At 39.1% G+C, this 16931-nt stretch overlaps 2 protein-coding genes across 10 annotated transcripts in view; one reads left to right on the forward strand and one right to left on the reverse strand.

The window, feature by feature from the left end:
* arid1b (AT-rich interactive domain 1B) overlaps positions 1–3390 on the forward strand; it is a 114126-nt gene extending 110736 nt beyond the window's left edge. For all 8 annotated transcript variants that reach the window (XM_081379174.1, XM_081379175.1, XM_081379178.1 and 5 more), the window contains one exon: positions 55–3390. In XM_081379174.1, coding sequence (XP_081235300.1) covers positions 55–1803 — 1749 coding nt within the window. In that variant the 3' untranslated portion in view covers positions 1804–3390. The remainder of the gene's footprint in view (positions 1–54) is intronic.
* tmem242 (transmembrane protein 242) lies at positions 1898–16885 on the reverse strand. 2 transcript variants are annotated; one of them, XM_081379193.1, is made up of 4 exons: positions 15512–16088; positions 14147–14247; positions 4495–4632; positions 1898–4386 (listed from the first exon to the last, which is right to left on the reverse strand). In XM_081379193.1, exons 1-4 carry the CDS (start codon positions 15585–15587, stop codon positions 4279–4281), a joined length of 423 nt encoding a protein of 140 aa, XP_081235319.1. In that variant the 5' UTR covers positions 15588–16088; the 3' UTR covers positions 1898–4278. The 2 variants fall into 2 exon arrangements, with proteins under 2 accessions (XP_081235319.1, XP_081235320.1); XM_081379194.1 differs by lacking the exon at positions 15512–16088 and adding an exon at positions 16629–16885 and having other exon boundaries at positions 3293–4386.
* Positions 16886–16931: the final 46 nt, after the last annotated feature.

The following is a 16931-nucleotide window of genomic DNA, read 5'->3' on the forward strand; positions in this document are numbered from 1 at the left end:
GATAAATAATAGGCTATAATAATGTAATAGATTTTGTGTCTTTTGCTTTTCTAGATGCCCGGTTTCTTGGAGCTCATTGTTGAATATTTCAGAAGGTGCTTAATAGAGATCTTTGGGATCCTTGAGGAATACGAAGTTGGATCAGAGGGTCAGAAAACTCTCCTCGGCTCATGTTCAGAACCTACAGAAAAAGAACAACCTTCGAATCAAGACCTAAAAAGCCAATCCCTTACAGAACAAGTGGAGAAGCAATTAGATACAGAGCCTGAGAAACCTCAGCCCAGCAGCTCGGCAGCACACATTATAGAGAAAAAGGAAGAGTTGGCAGAGGGTAAGGCTGATGAAGAAGAGAACACAATTGGTACAGAGCCATGTCCTCCAGTGGAGCCCAGACCTAAGCAAGCCAGTAAGTTTGACAAGCTCCCAGTGAAAGTTGAGGAGAGAGAGGCTGTGGCTGATTCTGTGGAGGATCGATCAGAGCTGCTAGGCCTGGCCGGGGAGTTCACCAGTGGTCTGCTACATTGGAAAGCAGGTGGAGGGGACTCCACTGCCCACATCCAGACCCATTTAGAGAGTCGTGGGGAAGAGGAAGAACAGAAGCCCTTAGAGAATCAGGAAGGTGTGCAGGAAACAGTTGAAGAGGAGCCCAGGAGGAAAGAGGAACTGAAAAGAGAACTTCCAGGCCCTTTAGAGGAAAACTTGACCGCCACTGTAGATGACATGCTAAGTTCTCGTCCAGGGTTGCTATCAGGAGGTGAAACTCAGACATTCCTCTTCCGCAACAGAGAGAACAACAGCAGCATTACTTTACTGGAAGATGAGCCCCGATGCTGGGATGAAGCCCCTCTTTCAGTAGCCGAGGGCTGGCAAGATGAGTTGGCCAAGCGCTGTATCTGTGTGTCCAATATCATTCGTGGACTCTCCTTTGTCCCTGGCAATGACAGCGAAATGGCTCGGCACCCAGGTTTAGTGCTCATTCTTGGAAAACTTGTGCTTCTGCACCATGAGCACCCTAAAAGAAAAAGGATGGCACCTACCTACCAGAGAGAGGAAGAGCGAGGTCTGGCTTGCAGCAAGGATGAATGGTGGTGGGACTGCCTTGGTGCCTTGCGTGAGAACACCTTGGTCACCCTTGCCAACATTTCCGGACAGCTAGACCTGTCTATTTATCCAGAAAGTATCTGCCTTCCGATTCTGGACGGGCTGCTCCACTGGATGGTGTGCCCTTCAGCAGAGGCCCAGGACCCCTTTTGCACGGCGAACGGCTTCTCCTCGCTTACGCCGCAGAGGCTTGTGCTGGAGTGCCTGTGCAAACTGAGCATCCAAGACTCTAATGTTGACCTTCTGCTGGCCACTCCTCCTTTTAGCAGACAGGAGCGCCTCTTTGCCACGTTAGTGCGGCATGTCGGCGAGCGAAAGAGTCAGGTGTGCCGCGAGATGGCCGTAGCTGTTCTCTCCAATCTTGCACAGGGTGACCCGACGGCTGCCCGAGCCGTGGCCCTGCAGAAGGGCAGCGTGGGAGCCTTGATAGGCTTCCTAGAGGACAGTGTTTCCATGGCACAGTATCAGCAGAGCCCTCACAGTCTCTTGCACATGGGACACTCCACCCATCCTGAGCCGCCCAGCATCAACATGATGTGCCGAGCCGCCAAAGCCCTGCTGGCCATGGCCCAAGTGGAAGAGAACAGGCCTGAGTTTGTGCTCTTCGAGAGCAGGCTTCTTGATATCTCGCTGTCCTCCGTGCTGAACTCTGGCGTGGCGGCCATCCTGTGTGAGGTACTGTTTAAGCTTGGCCGCTCGTGACACGCACAAAGGAGCCTAGAGTGCCATCATGGGAACGCGCGGCTGAGCTGAGCCACAGAGATCACACACAACTGTTGGTGTTATATTTTTATTTAAGGAAAAGAACACAAACAAAAATTGTTTTTACATACAAATGAATATATAGAGAATATATATAGCTCCTCTGCCCCATTTCCCAGTTTTCATTTTGGATTTTTAAATGATTTTAATACAGATATTTAATACTTGGTCTTTTTGTTTTTTCTATTCTTTTTTATTTGTTTTGTTTCGTTTCATCTGTGTATTTTCTTTCATTTGTTTTAACCAAAGTTGGCATCTGATACACGTTTTTAGAGTATTTTGCTCTCAGAATGTTTTTAATTGTTTTGATGCAGTGTTTTGTTTGTTTTCTTGTGGGACTTTGTTTATTCGGGGAATGCAGATTTATTTAAATTGTGAGACATGTTGTAGATAGAACTTCTCTTGCAAAGTGTTGCGATAAAAGAAAAAAAAGAAAAGAAAAAAAAAACACTGATTTTAAGACATACATGTATACAGCTCTGAAAAAAGCATTGTGCAATAGATTTAGCTGGCTCAGAGGGGAGATGATGAAATGTGAATGACCACAGGCAATGTTCTGATCTGACCACCAGTGTTGCACTGTTTCACCACACCAGTATCTGAGGGTCAAGCGAGTGTTGGTTTCTGACTTGCTTCCATATATGTGCAGCCGCAAAGGCTCCTCTCTCTGACGGCAAACTCAAAAGTGCTTCGGTTACCCCTCTTCTCTATACTATATCCACGGGTCAATTTGTATATAGAAACTGTACATTAAATGGGCCCCCTTTCACATTTTTGTTTCCTCCAAGGGATGTGGTATTATACAAAGTGAGTAGTTGATCCTACATGCTATTGACATTTGCAAATGAATATTAAGTCATTGTTTTCAGGTGAGGATAGTCTTCAAACATGTAAGGGGCCGTTCACACAGGGTGAGTTCTTGCATTCGATCTGCGCCGTTTTTTTAATTGTTGGTCATATGTGCACATGCCAAACAGACACATTTGGTCATTGTGCTGAACCTTGTTGTTTTCGGCTATTTTCAAGTTGAAAATAGTTAGTATTTTGAATGGGTACGCAGCAGATCAATGTCGGTTTTACAACAATGGACCAATCAGATGAATTTGGGTGCTGGAAAAGCATCTCCAGTGGATTAAAGCATGTACATTAGCAATTGTGTATGGGATTTAATGCGCCTGTAAAGGCACTTGTTCAGTTCAGTTTTTAATTCAAGAATGTATTCTGTGTGAACGCCCCCAAAGACTTTCCTATATGTCCTATAATGAAGTGCTGTGTGACAAGAGATAGCAATGGCTCCCTCTAATGGCCTTAGATTTTTGAAATTACAGGCTAACTGAAAGACGTCTGATGGCATAAATGTAATTCAATGTGAAAGTTACCCCAAAATTACTCAATGATTTTAACAAAAAATATGTACAACTCTTTATGTAAGCTCTTTTTGCTCCATATGATTTGATGACCATTGTTTATTCAGTATAAAGTCTTTATACATGTTCCACATGTTAAAAGTAAATGTACATGAAATTTGGTCGAGCACTGTGAACATTGTTCTTCAGTGTTGTTTTTATTTTTTTCGTGTCACAGAGAGGCCAAAAAAGTCACAAGTATGTACATCATCAATATTGTACTATTTAGAAGCAAAAAACTTCATTCCTGGCAGTTAAGGTTGATGGGTATATTTTTGGCCGGTCTACCAACCCCGTGCTCAATGCTGCATTTGTCACATTTTAACCAGATTACATGCCCTAAAAAAAGCAGCAGCACAAAACACTCTTACATTGGCGTACTCTAAGGGAGGGCCGCTTTGTAGCTTTTCTTTAGTCGCTGCAGGGCACATGTTTTTGTCCTTTGCCTCTCTTTTCTAGAAAAATTTGCTTTTTCAGGGACAGCCTGGAAACATCTTTCAAAGATTATTAAGAGGTGCTTTTATTAGACCTTGCAATCACATGACCCCAATTTAACACAATAGCTGCTTTAATTCGATACGTTTAAAGTATAAACACCACCAGCCAAAGGACAGTAATGTTATTTGCAAGGCCCACACAAATGCTCCAAAAGTATGGTTACCAAAACAAAAAAGACGAGGCCAGTGCTTTTAGTTGGACTGCAAACAATTGACCAGGCAGATGTGAATTAAATAACTCATAATTGGTATTGCAGTATGTACAAACATAATACTACCAAATCTTTTGGCTCAGGTCTTTTAAATCCAGTGTGGCACAAGAAACAAAGGCAAACACAACCACGCCGAGTCCTTCAGGCCTTCAGAGAGGCGTTCTCCAGTTGCTGGGTCAAAAATGTCTGATTGAACTGACTCGTTGCCTTACACTTGACCAGGACTGACCATCTGATAAACAATATTTCCAGACAGTCAGCTAAGGCTGCACATTCTTGATAATAAACTGCACTTTCTACTCATTTTGACTTGAAGATGGAATTCCAGTCAAATGGAGCAGAATTCGTCTCTTCATTTTTGGGGATAGCGGGGAAAATGGATTGCATTTTCTGGCGAAAATCCTTCAGCTGCAATAGAAAAATGATATACATCAAACAAAGGTTGCAGATTATAGTGGGAAATAAATGAAAGTGGGCACATGGCATTTAAAGCCATCACTTTTATCAGGTACGTACACTGTGGACACCCAGGGCCTTCCAAATGGTGAGGCTGAGGAGGCCGACTCCACACCAGGCATAAAGCGAACCCCATCCCAACGCCCGCAGCGCTAGCGACGCTCCGCTCTCTGGCACCGCAGCAGTTCCCGCTACACCCTGAGAACATCCACAGCAAAAGAGCCGCATTTACGCCAGAGATCTGTTGTCGCATTGTACTCAGATATTTTGTTCAGTATGCTTTGCACAATTTATCAAAATATCGCAAATGTACATATCACGATTTGCACATCGCAACAGCTTTAGATAACTGCATGATTTTAATTCTCCAAAAGTTTTAGGTTGATGCTGAGAGTAGACTGGACACATGACTGTAGCATACTTACAATGTTTATATGTGAATAAAAGCCTAAATTCAGTCTGTTCATCATATAAAGCGATCGAGTCTCTTCAGAAAATTTGGACTAAACCGCTCATTTCATATGGATTAGTTTTACGATCTCATGAACTTTTTGAAGCACCAAAGGGTCAGTTGCGTAGCTGTCAATGGAGGGACAGAAAGCTCTCAGATTTCATTAAAAACTTAATTTGTGTTCAGAAGATAAACGCAAGTCTTACGGCTTTGGAATGACATGAAGGTGAGTGATTAATGACAGAATTGTAATTTTTGGTTAAACTGTTCCATTAAGGTTATTGAATGCAATAAGTGAAGTACTCATGCCGCTTCTCGGACAGCATGTGATCCCGAATTCAGTTCTCTTCCGCAGATTATATGGCCAATATTATACACACTAAATTATGTCAAAATATTCTTGGTGAGTATTCACCTCAACGCATTCAGTTATGTGGACTAAACAGTTGAGAAAGAAAGTGCACATGTAACAATATATTGGATCTGTGTAGATTTTAAAGTGACAGCAGCCTAATAAACCTGCTTGCATCTGTCTGCTTTATTAATTAAAAGAAAGAAAATCACACATGGCTCTTAACTGAATAACTTTTGTAGCTTTAATAAGAAATATAGCTGCGAGCAGCGATTGCGGGCCCAAGCCGGTGGCACCGCCAACCTGGTGCCTTTAGTTACACTAAAGGCACCGGGGTGGCGGTGTCACCGGCTTGGGCCCTCCATCGCTGCTCGCAGCTATATTATATATATATATATATATATATATATATATATATATATATATATATATATATATCAGACAAGTAATATTCTTTGTCTTGTCACTTAAAAAAAAAAAATATATATATATATATATATATATATAATTACCTTTTTTTGGATGCTAAACTATTGTTTATTATATGCTTTGTACTTCACTCACGTTCCAATATCGAAGGGAAAAATGATCCTCTTCACATGAGCAAAAACGTCCTTGGAAAATTCACAGTGGAGCGGTGCTTACTGTGATTGTACGAATTGTACTACTGACTATTTAGAGCAGTGTAATCTTTATATGTTAGGTTGACCATTTTATTATTATATTTTATTAAGTCTATAATGAACAGGCTGCAATGTCAAGATTGCAATGCTAGTGTGTGTGTGCGTGTGTGTGTGTGTGTGTGTGTGTGTGTGTGTGTGTTCATGTTTTTCTGTCCCGGTGGGGACTTTAACCTGAATGCACACAGACTCATGGGGACTCGTATCACAGTGGGGACCTAAATAGAGGTCCCCATGGGTAAACAAGCTTCATACAGAATGAGTTTTTTTGGAAATGTAAAAATGCAGAAAGTTTTCAGTGATGGGTAGGTTTAGGGGTAGGGTTAGTGTAAGGAGATAAAATATACAGTTTGTACAGTATAAAAATCATTAAATCTATGGAGAGTCCCCACAAAGATAGTAAACCGTGTGTGTGTGGGTGGGTGTGTGTGTGTGGCGTGGGCGCGTTTGAACAGTGGACACATAAAAACATACTCCGTCATTATACAGGACGACATTCAAACTGCAAAGTGTTAACTTATATTTGTGTACAGTCGCAATAAAACACAACATTGTGCTTTTGTAAAATAATTTCAAGCAATCAACCCCCGAAAGGCGCTAATTTTAAAATTAAACTAAAATGCTCATGGCTGCACGGGCATTCATAACGGTGCACATCCACGGCGAGGAACGAGCAGAACAGAGTGAACGTTTTTCAGTTAATTCCTACTTCCATAGGAATTAATTTGAAACGCTCGCTCAACCACTATCAATGTCAGTGTGGACGAACATATTTTACTTTCGTTTTTAAGTTGGCGATTCAAAAGCCCCCAGCGGTGTCACATGTCGATTAACCGGTGGTAAAATATTCTCACCGTCACATACCTAGTATATTTTTAAGTAGATACAATAGGCCTACCTGATTTTGAACACAAGAGGGCATTATAGCCCTATGTATGACTTGACTTTTATGGGACTAAATAGTACAATTACTATTTTTAAACTTATAAATATTTATTAAATTGAAAAAAAAAGAATAAAATGGGTTTAGTTGTGATATTTTTATACTTTTATATAGAAATAAATGGTGTTTAATTACATTTTTAGAAGATGAGGCTTTAAGTGTTACTTTACTTTAGCCCCTCACTATAGCAAAACCGTTTGAGATGTTTAATATCCGTTCACAATTTAGCATCTTTAATGTATCTTTATCATTTTGAAAAAGTTTGGTGTGAATAAAATAAACCAGTTAGGAAGAGTAGCTAAAAACTCAGAGTCTGAAATATCCAAAAAATCCACATTCAAACCAAAATATCTGACTTCCTTTTGCTCTGAGCTAATAACTGTAAATTAGAAAGTTGTCCGGCTCGGTGAGACCAATATATATACTGATTTTTGTAACTGTTGGTAAAACTAACCCACCCACTTTTGTCAAACGCATGTTGAAAGTGACACACTTCCTGCTGCCAGTTGGTGGCGCTATAACTTTGACTCACGATAGTTACATCCATCTGATCTGCCTCTAACCACGAACACACTGCTAAAGTTTCATCAAGATCAGTTAATGTATGCAGAAGTTATAACACTTCGTCTCCTCTCTTTTCTCGCCATAAATTTGTTTCCTCGCCACGGCCAAACCGTTCGAGATATCAAAAATCCGTCCGCAATTTAGCATTCTCAGTGTCTTGACTTCATGCTGACTGAGTTTGGAGGTGATTGAATGAATTCTCTAGGAGGAGTACATCACATTCCACAGCAAGCGTTTTCCAAACAACCCATAATAGCCGACTTCCTGTTGGGCTGGCGTGAAACTTGACAGAGGGAAAGTTGTTCAGCCCGATGAAATCTATATGTGTACCGAGTTTCATATTAATTCATGCAAGCGTGTTTGATATATGAACCAAGTTTTCAGACCCTGTTCAAGAGGGCGCTGTTGAGCCCCCCTGCCACGCCCGTTTCTGAAACTTTTCACATGTCTACTGGCTAATAAGTGTTATGTGTCTGTCGAGTTTCATCCAATTTCAAGCATGCTAAGAGTTTCAAACGCATCCGAAAAGAATATTAAAATTTGATGCGTTGCCACGGCAACAGTATCTAAGATATCAATAATCCTTTCACAGGTCTACATCTGCCGTGTGTTTACATTATACACATAAAGTTTGAAGCAAATCGGGTAAAAGTAAGAGGGTGACTTCAAAGCATTTTGAAAGTGACACACTTCCTGCTGCCAGTTGGTGGCACTATAACTTTGACTCACAATAGTCACATCCATGTGATCGGCCTCTTACAACGAATACACTGCTGAAGTTTCATCAAGATCTGTCAATGTATGCAGAAGTTATAACACACTTCCTGTGTCCCATTATTCGCCATAAATTAGTTTCCTCGCCACGGCCAAACCGTTCGAGATATCAAAAATCTGTTCGCAAGAATTCATCCTCAATGTCTTGACTTTATTCTCACCGAGTTTGGTGGCGATCGGATGAAATCCCTAGGAGGAGTATTTCACATTCCATTGTATGCGTTTTCCAAACAACGTATAATAACCGACTTCCTGTTGGGCTTTTGTAAAACTTAAGAGCACGAAAGTTGTTCGGCCCGATGAGATCTATATGTGTACTGAGTTTCATATTATTACATGCAAGCGTGTTTGATTTATGGACCAAGTTTTCGGACCCCATTCCAGGGGGCGCCGTCGAGCCCCCCTGCCACGCACCGGTACCAGCTTCAGCCCGGCCCTGATGGCCGCGGGTTCTGACGTGTGTGCAAAATTTCAAGAGTTTTTGAGCATGTTAAGGGCCCCAAAAGTGTCAAAAAGGCAAAAAAAAAAATAATGAAGAAAAAAAAAAAATAATCCTTACGGAAACAATAGGGCCTTCGCCCTTTCAGGGCTTGGGCCCTAATTAGTATACATTTAATTCATACAGTGAAGACTAAGCCGTACTTAATTTTTACATGATTGTCCAATTTTTGTTAAATAAACCTAATGTAGGCCTACATGAACCCCTGGATCACACTGATGTTTAAATGACACTTGTGTTTTATGTAATGCTACAGTAAAACACTGCTGTTCAGTCTCAGAAGTTGTAGGGATGCTTTCTTCTCACAAAAAAGAATGTGAAACATGCATGTTGAGTATATCAAAGCATTATCGTATCGAATATAGCATTATTTAATGTGTTATTGTATTTTTTCTTCAATATCACGCAGCCCTAGTATGCTACCACAAAGTACCACATGTAAAACTGTACACAACCCATTTTACTTTTGTAATCTGATTCATTATGAATGAAACAGGAAAAAGTGATAAGGGCCTCGGTTTTATCTATCAGGCAATAAATGGATCATGGAAACAGCGCTAATTGATTCATAACAACATCCGGAAGTAATTTCAGAGGAAGAACACACTGCTATGTTTTGGTAAACACTTTCTTAGGAATAGCAGACGCTGATTGATTTTTCACAACCAAACCCAGTATTAAAACGTGCAAAATAGGGTCAATTTTGATTTCAAGGACTGAGCTTTACCAAACCCCATTTTGTCTCAGATTTTGGAAGCGTTCAAGAGTGAAAAGCCTCAAAGACAACTACAACTGCTCTAATATTCCTTTTGGGAGTTGATGGTCACAGCAAGCAACAGACTGGTAGTGATTGAAGCATCTTTAGCTATTTTTAGCTATCTTCCAACCGAAAGGGGGAGTCGTTTCAAAAAGCAAGTTATTATATTTTGACGAAATATGACAAAAATTTTTTAGACATGTATTTATGAATTGTGCATAAGATCAGGAACATATTTTAAGAAATTAAATAGGGTTCATTTTTTGATTTCATGTTGACTGTAACAGCTAACTAGTTTGTGTACAGAAGTCTCAAAATCAAAACTGATGTTTCCGACAGTCATTGTTAACAACTTTGACTGCTTTAATGTAACTGAGTGTTTTTACTGCTCTACATATTACATAAGCTGTTATTAGAGCTTTGCAGGTTGCAGCCATCAAGGAACGCGCTTTATGACTGAGAATATGCAGTTGTATTTTACAGGTTTTTGTTTTTATTATAATAATGGAACACAAATTTGATAGATACGGATAAAATCCTTATAGCCATTTTAAATGATTTCATTTGTAATGAAATTATTCTTAATAAATTTTAATATAATTTTCTTTTCACTTCCTGAAGAAAATGAGTAGTACAATGATATGGTGCTACTATGCCCACCCTCAAATTATATTATTATGATTTTCTGGCCCCAATATATATATATATATATATACACAGTGAGGAAAATAAGTATTTGAACACCCTGCTATTTTGCAAGTTCTCCCACTTAGAAATCATGGAGGGGTCTGAAATTGTCATCGTAGGTGCATGTCCACTGTGAGAGACATAATCTAAAAAAAAAAAAATCCAGAAATCACAATGTATGATTTTTTAACTATTTATTTGTATGATACAGCTGCAAATAAGTATTTGAACACCTGAGAAAATCAATGTTAATATTTGGTACAGTAGCCTTTGTTTGCAATTACAGAGGTCAAACGTTTCCTGTAGTTTTTCACCAGGTTTGCACACACTGCAGGAGGGATTTTGGCCCACTCCTCCACACAGATCTTCTCTAGATCAGTCAGGTTTCTGGGCTGTCGCTGAGAAACACAGAGTTTGAGCTCCCTCCAAAGATTCTCTATTGGGTTTAGGTCTGGAGACTGGCTAGGCCACGCCAGAACCTTGATATGCTTCTTACAGAGCCATTCCTTGGTTATCCTGGCTGTGTGCTTCGGGTCATTGTCATGTTGGAAGACCCAGCCTCGACCCATCTTCAATGCTCTAACTGAGGGAAGGAGGTTGTTCCCCAAAATCTCGCAATACATGGCCCCGGTCATCCTTAATACAGTGCAGTCGCCCTGTCCCATGTGCAGAAAAACACCCCCAAAACATGATGCTACCACCCCCATGCTTCACAGTAGGGATGGTGTTCTTGGGATGGTACTCATCATTCTTCTTCCTCCAAACACGTTTAGTGGAATTATGACCAAAAAGTTCTATTTTGGTCTCATCTGACCACATGACTTTCTCCCATGACTCCTCTGGATCATCCAAATGGCCATTGGCAAACTTAAGACGGGCCTTGACATGTGCTGGTTTAAGCAGGGGAACCTTCCGTGCCATGCATGATTTCAAACCATGACGTCTTAGTGTATTACCAACAGTAACCTTGGAAACGGTGGTCCCAGCTCTTTTCAGGTCATTGACCAGCTCCTCCCGTGTAGTTCTGGGCTGATTTCTCACCTTTCTTAGGATCATTGAGACCCCACGAGGTGAGATCTTGCATGGAGCCCCAGTCCGAGGGAGATTGACAGTCATGTTTAGCTTCTTCCATTTTCTAATGATTGCTCCAACAGTGGCCCTTTTTTCACCAAGCTGCTTGGCAATTTCCCCGTAGCCCTTTCCAGCCTTGTGGAGGTGTACAATTTTGTCTCTAGTGTCTTTGGACAGCTCTTTGGTCTTGGCCATGTTAGTAGTTGATTTCTTACTGATTGTGTGGGGTGGACAGGTGTCTTTATGCAGCTAACAACCTCAAACAGGTGCATCTAATTTAGGATAATAAATGGAGTGGAGGTGGACATTTTAAAGGCAGACTAACAGGTCTTTGAGGGTCAGAATTCTAGCTGATAGACAGGTGTTCAAATACTTATTTGCAGCTGTATCATACAAATAAATAGTTAAAAAATCATATATTGTGATTTCTGGATTTTTTTTTTTAGATTATGTCTCTCACAGTGGACATGCACCTACGATGACAATTTCAGACCCCTCCATGATTTCTAAGTGGGAGAACTTGCAAAATAGCAGGGTGTTCAAATACTTATTTTCCTTATATTCACATTTTATATATATATATATATATATATATATATATATATATATATATATTTATATGTGAGATCTTTCACCCTTTTATTGTCTGCCTAGTGAAAACTGGAAATCTAATATAAAGTAATAACACATTTATCCTCAACAAGCTGCATATTTTGAGATTTCATCCATGTTGACACTGCCCTGGAACCAGAGCTATAGAGCAGGACAGATCTAGTCAAGTGATCTGTCATTAATGCAACTGGACAAGACATATGATCGGTCTCCTCACCGCCCTTATATTGGATTTAGCCACTTAAAAAACATTTTTGGCAAGACGCGTGTTTACTGATGTGGGATACTGGGCTAAAAATAGGAATGCAAAAAGCAGACAAAAAGAGTCTGTTCATTTCTGGGTGTATACTCAAAACAAGTGATAAAACTGAATCGATGTCAGCATTTACGCAATGTCTAATTGTGTTAAGTTAACCGACGTGAGCCTGGCGTGCTCTGCTGATTCCAGGAATAACCAGAGCACAGAACAGCTTTCAAAGAACTAGATTTCACTGGAAACAGAGGGGCACTATGATGGCACATTTTCAAAATATTTTAGAATTATGACTGAATATAACACAATATTAAATGGAACCCAACAATTTGGCCAAAAATCCAATTGTGATTATTTTGAACCATCCTGTGATTGTTGAAATGTTATGAAATATATATAATATGGATATTGTAATTTGAACTGAGATATGATTAGCATCTCATGTTTTGCTCACTCTACTGAACTAAGATCTCAGTTTTCTTTGCATTCACATTGAATCTGCACTTAAAAGTGAATTTTGGTCTACTTAATTGTGACAGGCTCGAGTATAATGTTAAAAGTAATAATAATTACAATAACAAGAACATATATTTTTTTTATTATGACAGGGTCACTTTTCATTTTTGTTGGAACACTGTAGAGTAAAATATTATAGTTGTTGTTAATAATTATAATAATAATATCTTTTTTTTATTCTACTTAATTATGACAGGGTCCTTTTTCATTTACACTTTTGTTGGAACACTGTTGAGCTGAATATTATAGTTGATGTTATTGTTAATAACAATAATTTTAATAACAACAAAAATAACATGATTAATAATAATAATAGGATTTTTTTATTCCACCCAATTATGACAGGGAACACTTTTGTTGGAACAATGTTTAGTTTAATATTTTAGTTGTTGTTATTGTTAAGAACAATAATATTAATCAAAACATTATGATTATTATTAATAATAATAATAATAATAATAATAATAGGATTTTTTTATTCCTCTCAATTATGACAGGGTAATTTTTTATTTACACTTTTTTGGAACACGGTTGCATTAAATTATTGCTGATACTAATAATAAAATGATAAATAATTATATGATTTAAAAAAAATATTATACTTAAAGGACAAGTTCGGTATTTTACACTTAAAGCCCTGTTTACAGATCGTTTCTGATGAAATAGAACGGTTAAGATAAAAATTTGGACACATGCTGCTGTCCCGAGAATTTTAGGTTTATTTCGCTTCCCCCCCCACCTACACAATGGCAGCCTATGGGCACTGGAACAATCCTTCATAAAACGCATTAAACTTTCGTTTACAAAGATGTGAAACTCACCGATTGGTCAGGGTGTTCACTGATATGCTCACACAAAAATCGCTGCAAAAGATGCTTTCCAACAGGTGTTTTACCATTCGTTGTAAAACTGTGGATCTATTTTTCCAAACGTCTCACACCCGTAGGTTCTTCCGTTGAGAGCTTGAATAATAGACACTCCAGCCCAGTTGGTGGCGATAATGCACCTTTGCCAATTGCAAGCAAACCACTGGCATTTAATTGAATACACAGAAGAAGCAGAAGCAGCGGAGTAATACCGTACCTCACACAGCTTGTCCAATACAAGTCAATGGAGTTGGACAAAAACTACGATAAAACCTGTTGGAAAGCATCTTTTGCAGCGATTTTTGTGTGAGCATATCAGTGAACAGACCTGACCACTCGGTGAGTTTCACGTCTTTGTAATCGAAAGTTTAATGCGTTTTAGGAAGGATTGTTCCAGTGCACCTATGCTGCCATTGTGTAGGTGGGGGGGGGGGATAGCGAAATAAACCTAAAATTCTCGGGACAGCAGCATGTGTCCAAATTTTAATCTTAACCGTTCTATTTCATCAGAAACGATCTGTAAACAGGGCTTTAAGTGTAAAATACCGAACTTGTCCTTCAATCATGAACATTACTGTTGATAACGATAATAATAAAATTTTACGACAGAAATATATTTTTCCACTTTTTATAAGGCATTCTGGTGTAAAAGTGAAGGAAGTTTTTCCAGTTGAGAAATCCCGATACCTTACTGAACCACTCAGGACACTTCTTCTTAGCCATGGCCAGACTGGAGCCGAAGCCTGCGATCACACCCGCTGTGCCGACGCTAGCCAGGAACACACCACCTGAACACAACACACTCAGATTAACACTACTGTATGTACAATAACGTGACAACAATATACACCTCGACAATATCATGATAGCCACTGGATTTAAAACAGAAGGGGCCATGATGTAATACAGACTGAGAGCAGCCAGACTCGTACGTTCATCTTCTGTGATAACGTACTGTATATAAAGATTCTTGAGGTTGTTAATCAATGGTATATGCTTCTGTGATCTATTATTCATTTTAAGAAAGCCATATTTAATTGCTACATGATGAAATACATAACCATAATCCTGACGAGAGATCGACAAATGGGAATGACATCCTCCACAGGTGTCCTATTCTCAAACTACTTATTTGTAAATATCAGAATAAACTTTTTTTTTTTTACTTATAGTAACATTATGAACAGTTTTTGAAATGCATATGGGGGGGGGGGATTGTGTAGTCAATCTAATAATAATAATAATAATAACAAATTAACCAAACATTTGCATAAAAAAGCACTGAAAATTAAAAATTTTCAAATTTGCCATAATTTAGAAATATTTAGGAATTTAATAATTTATTTAAGACATGCTGATAACAGGGTTTTTTTATTATTATTACACATATGCCTCTGAATTGTATTATTACTATTATTTGATACAAATGTTTAATAAAATTCTCGCTTAACCCTGGTCATTGAGCATATTTCCAGTAGTTTGTAATTTGTAACATTTATGTTGTTTGTTTATTTAATCATCTTTTCATTCGGACATTCGGCTCAAAACAGACGGTTATCAGTTCAATGAGTTGTTGACTCGAAAATCGCTCGGACCGATTCAGTTCAATTCGTGAACGAACCGTTAGGACATGGCTCACCCTGGCAACTTATTTGTGTCTGTTTATCTTTTTCTTTTCATGTTTATCTGTATTGATTTAATGCTTAGTAATGTTTAATAAAAAAAATAACATAAATAAAAAACATGGCTCGTTAACCATTCATTGAAAAGAATCGATTCAAAGAAAGATTTGTTCACGAATACTACATCACGAATCATTTTGCGAATCAAAAGTGCCAGAAATGTAGAATGTAGCGAATATATGGACCATTACCGTCGTCATACATCATACGACATTTAACATGTATATCTAAGTTTGATTTAATATTATGTGACTTATCAGACTAAGTTAACCAAATTGCAGCTTCTTGAGTGAAGTCAACGGATAATTCATAAAGCATTTGCGTGTTCATAACAATGCTCCCATATGCTATCAATATCAATATATCAAACCTTTAATCAATTGTGATTTGTCGTCTTCAAGAGTGTCATTGACTGTCGGGCTCGCGCTCGCCTGCTCCACTGACATCTTGAACGGGTGCGACTCACACACGATTCCGGTGGAAACACGTCAGGCGGAACCTTTCACATTACAGCGACTAGCATTAAAAAGTTGATTTGATTTACAGCATTTCACTGGAAAAAATGTCCTTATAAGCGCGCGCACTGTTACATTCTGATTATTCACTGAAACAAGAATAAAATAAAAATAAAGGCAGGGTAACAATAATGCTTCAGAAATGTATGAGTGATCAACGGTTGTGTTGTGCTGATGTAGATACAGTTGTGTGTGTTTATTTGTTTGTATATAAATAATATATAATCAAAATATAACGTAATGTTATGGAACTAGATGTTTCTGTGAGAGGACTGAGATTCTGCGGATCAGATCGACTGTTTCAAAACTGAGTGAGCTGCCTACCAAGACAGCATTCGGGGCATCGCGGACAGAAAGCTGTCTAGTAATGTCTTGTTACAGAAAGTATTTATTTTTCTTACATAGTTTTTATTGATACTACAGGCTGGATACATTCGGAACCTGCATATGATTGCAAAAAAAAACATGTGTAGATTTTAAGACACGTAACGTTACTCAAAATGCGGCGTAGATCAAAAGGTTTTGAGACCTACCCTCAAATACTGTATAAAGGCAGCTCACTTGGTTGTGAGCGAGTGCACGCGAATATGCTGCCTACATAGACAGCTCGTTATGATTTGAGACGCGCCGCTGTTTATAGGGTCATCGTGTGCCGTGAGCTCATGCAGTTCACGCGGTGATCTACTCCATCCACATCCTGCGATAGTCTCTGTCTCCTTCATCGTTATGGATATAGATTATTAAACGCCCACCTTTGCTTGTTTGCTGTTGTAATATCAAGCGCGCGGCGGCAGAACTAGATATTTAGATGGCGTTCATGCAATAAAGACCCTCTCGCGAACGGGATTACGAGGACATCGGAAGGACGTTTTTCTGACGTTATTTTCCAAATCTTTTGAGTGGATTCAGAACCGCATCAAAGGAGTAACAATCTTTGATAAAGCTGCATTTCTGGGCATGATGTCCACATGCCTCTGTGTCCTGGAGCGCATCCTGTTGTGTTGAGGATAGACATCTGCAATGAAGGAGTTATCCAAACAAACATGCGAACCAAACACTCGGATCTTATTTCATGCCCATCGTTTCGGATGTAAATATTAGCATTTTTAATGTAATTCAATTAAAATCTCTAAATATCTCAATAAAACATGGAGCTGAGAAAATGGTTCCTTGATTCCAGTCCCACGCTTTTCCTTGACTGGGTTGTTTAGGCTAATGCTTCCTCCATCAGATCAGATCAGAGATGTTTCTTAAAGACCCAGCTGTCTCGTTAGT

Source organism: Scardinius erythrophthalmus (assembly GCF_964197995.2).
Source record: "Scardinius erythrophthalmus genome assembly, chromosome: 11".
NCBI classification, from domain to species: Eukaryota; Metazoa; Chordata; class Actinopteri; order Cypriniformes; family Leuciscidae; genus Scardinius; species Scardinius erythrophthalmus.

What these genes read in the sequence shown, in the direction of transcription:
- tmem242 (XM_081379193.1), bottom strand. Translation starts at nt 15,587, where the DNA reads ATGTCAGTGGAGCAGGCGAGCGCGAGCCCGACAGTCAATGACACTCTT. An exon ending in CAAATCACAATTGATTAAAG is followed by an intron (nt 14,248 to 15,511) that starts GTTTGATATATT and finishes TGTTGTGTTCAG; the next exon opens with GTGGTGTGTTCCTGGCTAGC. An exon ending in GTCCTGAGTGGTTCAGTAAG is followed by an intron (nt 4,633 to 14,146) that starts GTATCGGGATTT and finishes GGATGTTCTCAG; the next exon opens with GGTGTAGCGGGAACTGCTGC.